The sequence below is a fragment of the Notechis scutatus genome, chromosome 2 (assembly GCF_049901735.1).
Source record: "Notechis scutatus isolate UNSWTSFEM ecotype Mainland chromosome 2, rNotScu1.2, whole genome shotgun sequence".
Taxonomy (NCBI): Eukaryota; Metazoa; Chordata; class Lepidosauria; order Squamata; family Elapidae; genus Notechis; species Notechis scutatus.
The window spans coordinates 137,749,704-137,764,182 of NC_142010.1; the positions used below are offsets into that span (position 1 = coordinate 137,749,704).

At 37.9% G+C, this 14,479-nt stretch overlaps 1 protein-coding gene across 1 annotated transcript; it reads left to right on the forward strand.

Moving 5' to 3' along the window:
• Positions 1 to 191: 191 nt before the first annotated feature.
• On the forward strand, positions 192 to 14,340 carry SMAGP (small cell adhesion glycoprotein). The gene is made up of 5 exons (XM_026677350.2): positions 192 to 381; positions 5,836 to 5,959; positions 8,149 to 8,241; positions 12,367 to 12,444; positions 14,098 to 14,340. Exons 3-5 carry the CDS (start codon positions 8,208 to 8,210, stop codon positions 14,271 to 14,273), a joined length of 288 nt encoding a protein of 95 aa, XP_026533135.1. The 5' UTR covers positions 192 to 381; positions 5,836 to 5,959; positions 8,149 to 8,207; the 3' UTR covers positions 14,274 to 14,340.
• The last annotated feature ends 139 nt before the right edge of the window (positions 14,341 to 14,479 follow it).

Here is a 14,479-nt window from a genome sequence, read left to right on the forward strand (position 1 = left end):
CCCATCTTTAATTTTGGCAACCTCAGCAGCTTTGAATAAAGTGCTTCCTGCTGAACCAAACTGTCCTGCCTTACTAGTAAGTGACACAAGAACGTTATGGGCCTTGTCTCTCTCCCTCTCTCTCTCTCTTTCTCTCTGTCTTTGGCATTACAAAGAGTTAAGGAATAAGCATCCTGATGACTCGGCTGTTTATTATCAAGTAGTGAAACTGGAAAGGTGACATGGGCAGGGGAACGCCTTAGCCTACTCACTAGAAAGCTAGGAAGCAGCTCCAGGAAGGAACTAGAGAAGAAATATCCATGCTAGTGGAGCCAGGGAAGAAATTTAACAAATTTGTCAAGTCAAAATTATTTTCCCACCAACCAGGATTACTCCAATCAGGTAAGAACTGGTTAGGGAACCAATTTAACCCCAGGATTAATTGAAAATAAAATAGAAAATAAAATTATTTCTACATCTGGGGTAGTGTAAATGGTCTGAGCTGTGTTTACACATGAACGGAGCTAGTGCTGCTCCTGAGCACGCTCTCCAGGCACACTAAGAGAATTGTAAAATACATGCACCACTAATTTCATAGTGTGCTGGTTATCTACTTTCCCCAATTTTTTTCTTGTCTGCAGGTGTTTTTTTTAAATTGTTTTACTGAGTTTCCTATAAGGACCAGCCACTTAAGTTTCTTGAATGTTGGCATATACTTTTGATAAAAAGGGGGTGAACAAAAAGCTTTGAAACCTGCAGATAAAACATTAAGTGAGGGATTTGATGCAAAACTTTTTTCTTTTTTCTTTTGTTCTAATTGCTTTTTGATATGGTAGGATAACGATAGAGGAATATAAAAACAAATCACATGATTGAGTCCTTTGCTATCAAATTCAATATTTGTAACTGCGCACTTTTCAAATCTGGTATCCATCAATGTGGATCATTTTTATTTAATGAATTAGTGAGAAATATAAATAGGAAGTCGGACGTTTGGAAGAATCCCTAAGAATGTTTCATTCTATGGAACTGATTTCACTTTTGCTTATAAATAACCTAGGTGTGTGAGGATACTTTTAATATGCAGCACACTTAATTTACATCAGTCATTTTAGATCAATCCTTTCATTTCCAGTTGAGCGATAAAAGAGTGCTGATCAATTACGCAAGCATATGATATCGTGTATGCAGGAAAAACTTGTATTTTTGTTCTCAAGTTTATAGCATTGTAGCTGCAAGAACTGAATTCCTGCACTCCTTGTAACCATGGTGCTACTATCTGTGTACAATTTTCTAAGATGCAATTGCAGCATCCTATCCACTCCAACGTATTTTTTTTAATCCATTTCTTGAAAAACTACTTTTTGAAAGAACAATTGGAAACAAAGGAAGAAGAATAAGAAGAAACAAGCACTTTGGAGAGGAAAGGAGACACACAATAAATTTATTAGTTATTTGTAATTAATTGCTATAGCCATGATACACTGTGGTAAAGGGTGCAACGTTCCTAGCTCTATTCACAAAATTAACAAGGAGCCAATGAGCAAATCTGCTCATCTACACAACAGGCCCCTTGATAAGATGTTGAGGTGAAATATATGCTACGACTTTGCACATCTGGCTAGAAAGCAATAGATAAGGAGCCATTTCTACACTGCAGATAATGCTTGCTTTCCTTGGCTAATAGTTTCCTGTCCTTTTGTAATTACTAATATCTTTTATATTGCACTCCTGGACAACTTCAGCAGAAAAACCAGATGCTGCAACAAACATACCGGTATATTTGATTAATTTCAATTTTTTCCAAAACCGTGTTAAAGCAATCAGAATTGCCAAAAATAAATTGAAAACATTCAGATGAATACATGTGGTTTACGTATATCAATAATTTACTGAACCAATCAAATAATGCTGCTCATATTTTTCTGAGTGAATTTATGCTATTTGTCTATGTAGAATCTGGGTTCATCCAGTAGTTCAAAAACAACATTTGGAAACAAGCATATAACAAAATTATCCTCATCATTGGAATTCAATAAGTCAAACCAGGCTTGAAGAAAGAGATACATATGAGGGAAAGGTCAGCTTTCAAAATCTGTTTTATAAAACTTTCTTGAAGGTCTTGGACCAAAGTTATAAAAACAAGACCACACAAACGGATTCCCATAACTCAGAAAACTTGGTTGCTTTTCTTCCCAACCAGCATTACCACATACCATGACAGTGACCTGTATAGGTCTTAAAATATGGGAGTATTTTTCTGAATAAAAGGTGGGATATAAATCTTACAAGTAATAACTGAAGTGTTTAGATGGATAAAGATTATTCTTTTGTTAACCTATGGTGCTTCAGAGAAGGCTTTTATTCTAAAATGACTCTACTTGGACAACAAAATTCTACACTCACAAAAAGTGATCATCTTCCATGTATAATGTTTCATATTTCCACACTGCTTCTTCTTCTTTTTTCCCCTTTGAACACACACAATGTGTGAAAGAACAAAAGATGGAATACACTAGTTGTGAGATGAGGTAATGGTAGGAGCCATCTGTCTGGAAGGATCTCAGAGAGAATTAAGTCCATAGACCATAATGAGTACTTTGAAACAGACAAATCCAAATTGGTAAACAGCACTGTTGACACAAAGAAATGCTATGTATTATTTTCTGTTCCTGTTGGCATTTGGGAAGCTGCTTGGTGGGTCAGTTAGTTATTTCCAATTAACAGTAGAGACCTCATGTTAATGTAGTATATAGATAACAAAGCAGGGTTAACTCAAAATTTATTGGGGAAAAAATGAGCTTTTTAAGAGGTAGACTGGGATGTGGCATTAAATTAAGGCCAAGTGACCATTCCTTGCATCTTAATTTACAAATGAAGCAGCATGCTTGTTGTCTCTAAGACACAAAGCTCTCCAGATTGCCTAGTTTTTTGAGTATATGTGCCTTCCGGTCAGTGTTGTCTCCTGGCAACTACCTGGATAAGTCCCTGCAGTTTTCTTGGCAAGATTTCAGAAGTGACTTGCCATTGCCTCCTTCCTAGGGCAGAGGGGGGGGGGAGGGAGGGAAGGGGAGAGGGAGGGGGGAGAGAGAGACGGGTGCCTAAAGTAGGGTTAGAATTCATGACCAATTGGTTTCCAGCCTAGTGCCTTAACCGTTATATCAAAATGTCTCTCTCTTATTTTCTTACCAATTGCTTATGCAGGATATCCCACGAATGATACTCAGAAGGTGACTGGTCCAGAAGCTTAGCAGGAGGGGACAACTGGCAACGTTTATGGGGAGTAAAGTCTCAACTAGTCTTGAGTAGCAGATCCTCTGCCTCTAGATGAGATTATAATTTCACAATCTTGATCACAAAGAATAGGGTGGGAGGTTTAGGGTTAGGGTTAATTTATCTTCCATCTTTTTCTATTCTTAATACAGAACTGTGGTAAAAACACTTAGTAGCACCAACCTTTGATTAATAGTGCAGATGCCTCTGACTCCAGATGTCTGTAATCCAGCAGCCCAAAGAGATTAGCAGCTGGCATATTGTTCTTCAGTGATGAAATATGCAACATTTTTACCAGACAGTCTGAAATCCAATAGCATGTACAAAGGTACAGTCAAAAGACATGCAATTCTACCTAGGAATGGCTTGATGTCACACATTTCTTTTCCAAGCTATATATCAAAATCAAATGTGTATAAATATACATATCCATCATGCTATTACTTTTGGAGGGTAAGCAGCATTATGCAGAAAAGAATAAAGAAATAGTATGCCAAAATTACAAGAAATGTAACAATATCTACTTACAATAACCATTCATTCTGACTTTTCTTATTTTTCTTTCCCTAAAATCACCCCTACTTTCACCATCCCTACACATTTACATTTTGCATTTTGTTCTTTATTCAATTTCCATTTTATTGGCATCATCCAACAACTCATCCAGATGATCCATAACCCAGCATTCTATTTCAGTCACAACTGCGTGTTAACCTGCTTTTCAAAACATATTATTGTTATGCATTTCCATGTTGTCCAGTTGCATGATTCTACAGCTTAAAACTACACCAATGAGAATTGTTTTGAGGAATACTGAGGGCATTGCTGGTCAAACATTAGGATAAGAATAAAGGGAAATTAATATATAATCAAAAATGAATAATCAGGTTAAATTTGCATTGCAGTTTTTCTCAGACTGGAGTGTAATTTCTTATTAAGTGATGGGGGTTGTATTTGCAATAGTATAACTTAAATACATCATGCATCAATTATGCATGTAAAAAGCAACTAGTAGTGTCCTGATTTAGGAAGGAGGGCTTGAAGATTGAATGAGCATAATATATACCGGTAAGTTCAGATACCTTGATGGCTTCAGCTGTTAATCCAAGAGTAACTAATTTCCTTTCATTCATCATTGCAGCATTTTCAGAAGTTAAAAGAATTCCAAGATGTCCTTGCACTCAAAATGTGGGATTCGCCATCGTTTTGTGATCATAATGTGGGGGTGAAAGGGTGGCATCTGTTCTAAAATTGGGAAGGGTATTTTCCCTGTGAATGAGATTTCTATACCTAAGAATAAATTTTCTCTGCACAACATGAAACAACTTGATCATATGCCTTACATGTAACTTATAAAATATTATACACCAATTTGCTTTGGTTTTCTTTTATTAATACTTAAACCTTCATTCTATTTTAAGATTCTTTTAGATTTAATTGTTCACTGGACTTTAATGCATTGTTTATTTCTTAAGGTTTCATGTCTACCATCTCTCTATGTCATTCACTTCATAAGACACGATCTTAAGAGGTTATGAAGAATGTCCTTGTCATCTTCTAGAATCTAGATAAAAAGGGACGACAAATCTTACCACTCTGGAGACTAAGCAGAGCAGTGGTGTTAATAGCAAACAAGGGAGCAGCACAAATTCCTGATCCAATTCACAGAACCAGTGGCTGCCTTCTTCAGGAAGATAAAAAGATCATTTGGGGCTTTCTTTAGCTACAATCAGCAATGGCATAATTAAACTGGCATGCATTTTTAAAGTTTATGGATACGATTTTGTCTCTTGGCGCTACAGAAATTCTTAGAATGTCTTCATGTATTCTTTTGAACCTTTCTTCTCATCAAAGTAACTTGTGGATGTTGTATATAATCTTCTACTGTATTAGTGTATTTAAATCATCCTTGATCATATTCTCATGGTGCTTCACAAAATGAATAAAACAACTGAAATGTAAACAAACCAAAGCATTTTAAGTAATTGTATTAAGTAATGCTTAAATGAAGTATTAAAGGTATATGGCTATTTATTTCTTACAGCATAGCACTGTTTAAACTGCACTTAAAACATCTCCGAAAATAAAAATGCTCTTCGATGCCAAAATGACCATTAAGTAGATGCATTACAAACTATTCTGGGTTCATTGTGGTTATTGGTGCTGGATAAAATGTCCAACAGGAAGGAATATGACTCGTGTGCACACACTCACCCTTTCTAATATAGCATTTTAAAAAATGATGAGTGTTAAGACTCACACTTAGGAATGCCTTTCGAACATTTGAAATATGGAAATAATAATTAACATGGAGAAATGATTAATGGAGGGTAGCTAATCTTGCCTTTCCAGATTCCATTTCACATACAATTTCTTTTGAAAGGGCGCCGTTTCAAACTAAGTTCCCCTTTCAAGCTTCCCTGTGATGTATTATAAGATCGGTACTTCCAATGAAGTCTTGTGGTTATTGTTATTTTCATGACACACCAAGCACAGTTTGTTTCTTACGGCTTTGCAGCAGTGGCCTGAAGATCAGTTTTTCCAACCTTCCTGTTCCTAACTTCCTGCCTTCCTCTCTCCTAGGCCCGGACCAGAAGGTGTGGCTTCTGGTGTGTATTTGTCTGGCTAATGTAGGCCTTGGATGAGGCTTGACAGGGTCTCTCTGCAGTTCTGAGTTTTTGGAGACAAGAGGAAACAAGACCAGGAGGTAAGTGAGGCTTCCTCCTCCTACAGTCCCTCCCGCTCTTCTCTGCCTCCACTTCCCACCAAACTGGATCCTGCCACCATTGAACCAAAATAGCCCTGCAGAGGCCTACATATAGGGTTAGGGCCAGGCAGTGTCTTCTGCCCTCCCAGGTTATTTATTATAAGCTGAGATCCCATAGCATGCTTAACTAGGGCAGTGGTTGCATTTGTACAACGGGCTAAAAATGTATGGCTTAACCCATAAAACCAATCTAGCCCATGAAGTTTATTGTATAGGTTGGGCGTGAGCTTAAACAGTGGGCTAAATGGGTAACGCAGTTAAATGTTTGGGATGAATCCAGACATATTCAATCCACATGCTCTTAGATCCCTTTTACTATCTCTTTACTATCTCCAGAACTGAGGTTTCCTCACTCCCTAAATATTCAGGTAGACCTTTTTTGGTTTGGGAACTTGGTCCTTTATTTTTTCCAAGAAAATATGGCCATTGGCTGAGCGGTTACGGTATGGGGCTTGTCAATCAGAAGGTTGGCAGTTTGAGACTAAGTACCACATGATAGAGTGAGCTCCCTTTCCTGCCCCAGCTGCTAATCTAGCCATTTGAAAGCATGTAAGTGCAAGTACATAAATAAATAGATATCACTTCAGTCAGGGAAGGTAACAGAATTCCCTGTGCTTTCAGCGTATAGTCATGCTGGCCACATGACCGTGGAAACATCTTCGGACAATGGTGGCTTCCTCAGCTAGGAAACAGAGATGAGCACTGACCCTAGAGTCAGACACAACTGGCAGGGGAAACCTTCACCTTTACCTTTTTAACTATACCTTAAAAAAGCACTTACCTTTGAAAGGGTGACAATTCTTGCTTGTAGTTAGTTCCCCTTTCCCCTTTCCCTATTGAATATATGGGTGACCTAACCCAGTAACCCACTCTGAATGTTAAATCTGGAAATAGATCTTGCCCTTATTTCCTCCTATTGCAGAATTCTTTTTTTTTTTTTCCTGTAGTCATCCTTATCACTTTATACTTTTTGCCATCTATCCTGATCTTCATCTCTTAGCTTTCACCTTTTAGCCATTACCTCAATGAATGATTTCTTGCTGTGGTGTTCCTGGTTTTATCTCAGAACTGTCCTGTCTCTTAATTTTTCTATTGGGCAGTTCTCTAATTAGATCTCATTTTTATTTCTTTTTATACCACGCATTTCTCACAGAATTCTTCTTTGTGATCTTTGAGTCTGTACATGTTGATACATTTGATTTTCATTTTTGTTTTAGAAATGCTCCTTTCTCCACTCTTTATTAACTCTTTATGACAATCAGCCTCTTGGGTTCTTTATTCTATTATCCCTGTTCTAAATGTATTACATGCCAGACTACTTCTGAAAATAATTTAAAAGCCTCAGCCAGAGCAAGATGCAGCAGTCAGAGACGTGATTACTTCTGGCTGCTCTGATAACTTGCCAGTTTTAAAAGAACTTCACAGACTGTTTATTTGCTAATAGTCCCTATTCAGAACTGCTGGTGCATGCTTTTAACCGGTACTCTCCTTCCTCCCTTTTTGTCTGTGACCTGTCAAAGTCACAGAAAAAACTGCATGGCTAATAATTGTTTAAAATTTTAATCAGTAGTAAGCTCCTTGGGGTGTGCTCCTTAGTAAGCCTGTTTAGAAATTCAGTTGCTATTACTTAACAGTTCTAGTCCTGCCTTAGGCATAGAAGCCAGCTGGGTGACTTTGAGACAGTCAGCTTCTCTCCAACATAAGAAAGGAACTGGCAAGAAAAATGTTGCCAAGAAAACTGCAGGGTTGACCTGATGGAGCTAATAAAGTCCATGGGGTGTACTTTTTTTAGTAAGCTTGTTTAAAAATGCAAGTAGCGTTACTGAGGTTTCCAGTCTGTAATTGAGGAGGAGGAGGAGGAAGAGGAGGAGGAGGAGAAGGGAAAGGAAAGGAAAGGAAAGGAAAAGGAAAAGGAAAAGGAAAAGGAAAAGGAAAGAAAGAAAGAAAGAAAGAAAGAAAGAAAGAAAGAAAGAAAGAAAGAAAGAAAGAAAGAAAGAAAGAAAGAAAGAAGCTATTCATAATAGCAACTTGTACACTGTGATCAGCAGTAATGATGAACCGATAAATTTCTGTTCATAGCATTATCTGGATAACAGCATTATCTTTTGGTTTTCTTTTGGTTTCCTCAGCTTCAATTTTTTTTTACAATTTTAAAAGTCAAAACAACTTAACGAAGAAGGGTGATGCCATGGCAGCTACTCCAACAATGTCACCAGCCACAGGTAAGTGCACTTAGCAATAAGGGGATGACAAAGTAGAAAGCTTTTTAGAGAAAAGAAAACCTGCTATTTTAATCTTTATAGGGTATAGGGTGGAGAATAAGCTTACTCACAAAATGATGAATGTGGAAAATTATTTTTCCCCTGGCCCCTCATGTCAGCAGCTCAGAGTATTTTATTGTTGAGAACTTGTGGATACCGTAAGTATATGTACAATATCTAACATATTTAGCCACTTTATAATGAATTATAATAGGAGAGAAAGTAGTTATCTTATTTCACTGTTAAATCAAGAGGCGGAGGTGGCTACAGAGAAACAAAGGAGAACATACTCATCTTCCTTCTAGTTGGGCCCACATAAACCCATAGATGAGTTTAAACATGGTTTGTTGAATACAGCATATAAACCATACTGTAATACATAACTCTAATCTACAAATCATGGTTTAATTCCATTAGATTTTGTGTGTGATGAGGGAGTTTTATAATAAGATAAAATATAACTTGCAAATCCAAAACAGTTGGCTTCACCATCTGCATGTTAAATAAAATAGTCCTCTGATTTTTTTAAATTTGCAACTGCAAATAAAGTTATGCGATATACTAATATCAATATTGCAGAGCGCAACAGAACAAGGTACAGATTTTCTCAGTTGGGGGTCCTGACCAACATTCTTCTAACCAATGGATAATCAAACATTTCCCTGGAGTTGGATTTCAATTCCCTAAGGCTTTTGAAGATATGCAGATTAAAAAACTGATTAACTATTGGAAGGTTAGCGTACATCACATTATGATAATCAGAGGCCACAATCAGGAAGTGTAAGTCTGCCTGCCCATAACCAAAGAAACCCAATTCCAATGGCAAGCCTTTGAATTTGAGCTCAGTTAACCCTACTGAGCAATGAATACCAAAGTTTGGAATGGAAATCCTTTTTTCAGTAATGAAACTGCTGTTGCATAGGCAGAGAGTGCTAAGATTTATCCTATAAATATATGCTGAACTTTTTTTCAATTCACCTAAATTTGCTTAAGTCCTAAATCTTTGCTCCACGAGGAAGGCATGCCACTGTTTTCTCCACATACATTCTCAATGCAGTCTAGACTAAAGGTCCCAGCTATGTTGGCTTACTGGTTCGCTTCTGGCATTCTCAGAATCTGAATTCAGAAAAGTGAATGCTGAAGTATTTAGAGAGAATGGTATATTTGGCTCTACAGTAATCCTCAAATGTATCAATTATAGATGACAAGATAGCAGATCACCTATGGTGTACAAGCTATATGACCTTGATATATTTATTCACGGACATACATGCTGGGGGAAGGCAACAATATTGCATCAGGATATCAGTACCTAAACGTCACAAATTACATTCTCTGGACATTTTGCAGCATACAAAATGATGCCAGTATTCAATTCACAACATTTGCACAATGGCTTAATTCACAGGTTTGTTAGCACTGTGGCTTCATGGAAGCTATATTATTGTTTGGTGTAAATTGTGAGCCCAGCCTCTTGCCTAAGTGATAAGAATGTGGATGTTTTTATGTGTAAAAATATTTATAGAAATGCTTAGTTTTGGTCAATTTCCTTCCTCTTTTATCTTTGAAAACATAAGGAAGCAGCGTTTCTTTGCTACTGAAACAGCCATGGGAAGGGAAGGACTCATCATACTCTATATTGACTGTAGCCCATTTAGTTGGTATTTCCTCTGTTCCCACTACTTGATTCACACATACATTAATTGTTAGATATCATCAGCCCTGTACTGAGCCATGATTTTTAATCATGGTTTCCTGACTGAGCCAAAATAGGCTATGTTCATAAAAAGCCTGGTTTGCAAATCACTGCTGCTGTTAGAACAACATGCCAAAATGGAAACCAAGTAAATCAGATAAGGGCTTAGTGCAGGGTTTCTCAATCTGATTGATTTAAAGATGTCTGGGCTTCAATTCATTCAGTTCTGGGAGTTGAAATCCATACATGTTAAGGTTGAGAAACATTGACTTACTGCAGTGTGCGAATCTTGTCACTGGTTCAGTGCTAATTTATGTAAGACAATTATTCCACCGGAAGAATCTATAGCTATCCAGCACATCGGTTTTTCATTTCTTTGTGCACTGCAACCACACAAATCTCAGAACTCTGTCATAGTATTCCTGAAACAATACTAGAATGTCATTCTCCGTTCAATTCTGGCACCATCCATGTTGAAAAGTAGCACATGATCTTAAGATAGTAACCATCCCACTGTTCCTTCTTTGGCAAGTAGCTATAACAATTTGCAATAAATGTCACAGTATGCTTCAGCATCCAGAAGTTATTTGGAAGGCAGACAAAAGTTATAATTTCTACTATTTCTAGTATAATTTCTTTCTTTGCTAATAAGAAGTCCTCTCTTTGAGAGAATTGGGCAGTTCAGTAATCTGACTGACAGGGAGGGAGAGAGGGAAAGGGAGAGAGAAATGTAATAAAGATTGTCAGGTTTGCATGCACAGGAACACATCTATTCATTCTGCTTTTCTTTTCCTTTTTGCTTCTTCTCTGACTCCGTTTAACTTGCTCCAAATAATTAGTGGATGAACTGGCTGTAATGTCATAGCATATTTGCAATCGTTCTAATGTCTCAGGAAAAACTAAGTTCTTCAGAGAGAGCATCCTATTTATTTGGAAATAAATGTCTTAAACAGCCTACATTTTCACATCATGCTGAACCATTGTTGGCATGATCATTGTTTACTGAATACATGACAAATAAACAAATCCAATTAAACAGATTCACCCAACATGCTAAGCTGAAACCAGACTACATTATTGCTTAATATATGATGCCAAACTAAGGCTGCTTCCAAGACAGACTTCAAGTCAAAATGAAGTTTGCTTGTTTGTACTGTTTTAAAGCTGGTCGGTGTGATTTATAAACTATGGGTTACAGCTTAAATTGGATATAGATTTCACCATTTAAGTTCTAGTGAAAAAAAATCAAGGTTAAACAAATGTCATCTTAGAATGTTGTACATACGTAGTCTAAACATTATATATTGTTAAACAGATCCTCATTTCTGCCCAAGTGAAAAAGCTGGATAACCTGGCTTTGCTAGAGCCAGGATCAAAAGGCATAATTCTCACACATCAATTTTAGCTAACCAGATGTTAGATAGGTTGCTGTCACGCATAATGTTTTCGTTTGTGCCTACTAATGATTTTGATAGGATGGAGAGGGTTTAAATTAATGCTTCACAAATATAATTCAATTTTGCAACAGGGGAAAGGGAGAAAAAAGGGTGAGACGTGTATAGGGTTGGATACCTTGGACTTGGCCACAGTCTGGAGGGAATAGGTTGTTATCTGAAACCTGGAAAACATTGGTCTGGTTCAGAGGCCCTTATGATAAGATCCCTCGATGTCATACATTCTTGTAAAGAATTTGGCTCCCAAATAGCTGGCAAGTCTTAGAAATCTTTAGAAATGAGCTGCTGGCAGAACATTTGTTCCGGCTGGCACTTCCACTGTTGTACATTATTAGATATTCACTGAGTAAGCCCAATTACCTACGCCCTGAAACACTACAGAACAGACCTGTTTCTGCTTTGTAACTGGAGCCAAAGGTTAAAGGCTTTTATTGAGCAACTCTTCCAGCAGTTTCAATGGCACTTTTCTTCCCCTTGCAGTTTGGCCAGTTATTTCACCAAAAGCTACTTGCCCCTAATCATTTTAAGCTCTCGTTTTGCAGTTGTGGCTGCATATTGCGCCTCAACATTTCATCTTATTTAGCATATACTTTTTTCCCTGTAGAAAAGAAATGTGTGTGTGTGCATGCGCGTAAGCAGGATGCATGCATGCCTACTTCTGGAAGGTGTAGTATATGTATCAGCATACTGTATGTGTTCTCATTCCTTCACCAAGGATATCATTGTGCCTTCCAGTTCTTCTTGTCAGTATACTATAACTCTGGGAAATTGGTTAGCCTGAAAGGCAGGGGGGAAGGGGGGGAAGCCTATTGCGAGGTCATCCTTCCCCTCTTCCATTTCCGTGATAGAAAGGAGTTTGAATCTGGACTTCCTGGTTCAAATCAAGTGCACCGTCCACTGCTATATTGATGTCTCCCTCTTTTCTCTTCCATGAAGGGATGCTGACCAGTCCGTTCATGAAGAAGATGAACACACCTACATCCCAAGAGGATGCCAATATGGCTGTTATAGGAGGTATTAGCCATTATCTTTCCAGAGCTAACTATGGGGTGCATCCCAACATAGCCCCAAAGCACTAATGGCAAAGCCAATAGCGTAGATGGCAGGTGGTACAAGTGCCAGCGTATCCTACGTATTAGGAGGTACTCCCAGACCAGACCTACGTATCTTTGACACAAGGGCTGGTATTTTTTTTTCAGCCAATGGCTGCACTTTATTAGTATTGTATATGAATACATGCATGCATGTACATATTCCTGCACAGCGTGTACACTTTTGGGCATCCAAGAGTGTGATGCTGGCCTTGTTTACCCCTTGACATTAGCTATGATTACCTAACCACTTAGCACATTTTAATTCCTGATATGCATGTTTTTGGTAGTGCTTTTGGAGGTAATGATCCCAGGAGCAATGGCCGTTTCCATCCTTGCTCTATGCTTTTTTTTTTTTCCTTAAAGCATCCAACTTCCCTCTTCAAAGGCAGTCTTCTGCCTCTTGTGTATGGGTTGCCTATTTTGACTCAACAGAAATGGTCAAGCAGTTCTAGTGGGGAACAAAATTGCTCATCTAGTACAGAGAGCTATTATGCAAAAGCCCTGTCTTCTTTACCCCAGTGCTGAAACCTTGACTAACACTGTTTTCCAGCCGTATTATTGTATATTTAACGTATCTCTACTGCCTGCTTGTAGAGGACCAGGCATATAGCTCTGAGCAGAGAATTCATTCAGGGGACGGTCACATTAGAAGCCTGTTCTATTGCTCTCCATATAACCTCTGAAAGAGCCACATTAGCATCCCAGGAAAGGATCGGAAGTTAAGCCTTTTGTCGATCAGGGCTGTAATTCTTACGGAGGGCCAGAATCCTACACCCTGTCAATTTCAGCATTTGAATTGTTATGGAAACTACATAACTTAAAATGAATCTAAAAGTGAAGGCTTGCAGATTCAGGAAGAATGTGACTTGGCAGGACTTAGTAGGCAAAGCCGATGTTGGTGCAAGAACATAAAAACAAGCAAGATTGTTGATGAGATCCATTCGCTGTGTGTCCACTCCTTCAGTGGAAGCTCAAGGTAGATCACAATGCAATGTGCAGGATTTTGATCCGATTTCCATGTTGTCAATAAAATCTTGCATATATACAGTATATTAAAGCATGGGGAATTCTGTGAGTTAAAGCTCACATAGCTTAAAGTTGATGAGCTTGAGAAAGACGGGTCAAATGTAGTTTATCTACACTTGAGCATAAACCTCAATTATTTTTAATTGTAAATAAAATGTAAGGAATAGGCTCTAGGTTCCTCCCTCCATAAATTCCTCATCACTCAGTGCTGTTTTCCTTCAATTCTTTTCATCTTGTTCTACCATTTAGGGTCATAGGTAGAAAGGCACTCAGCCTAAAAGGCTTTGGAGTCCCTAGATTGCTATAGTTCTAACCACAATTACACTGGCTCCCCTTAATGAACTCTTAGGTTTTTACTTTCAAATTTACCTTTCTGGCAACAAATATAATGGTAGATAAAATGATAAAGGGGAGGTGGGGTCTGTGCGACATAGAAACAAGCAGGTAAGATAGAAGCTTGTTCTCAGACTAACAATTGCTTGGTCTGTTAGATCTGCTCAAAAACTATCTGTTCTAAACAATTTCCTTTTCTCCATTTTGTTTCAAGCTGTTATCGCCGTGGTTTTTCTCACACTCCTTTCAGTTGTTGTGATAATTGTTATTTACCTGTACAAAAATAAAGGCAACTATCACACTTATGAACAACCTGAAGCAGATCCAGAGGGATCAGTCCAAATGGAAGACTTCCCCCATAAACGTGAAAAAGAAGAGTACTTCATATAGAAGATGCTGGACTTCTGCCATGTCTTAGACTGTCCTAACTTAAATAAACAAAAGTTGTAAGTTGTCATTCTTTTACTCAAGAAATTAAAGCTGTACTAGTAAGTTTTGTTTATATACTTGGGGAACTCTGGCTTAAACAGAGTAGTGAACTAGGAGTTCTACACCTTGGTGGCAACACACAAGTTATTTATGGATTGCAGTGATGC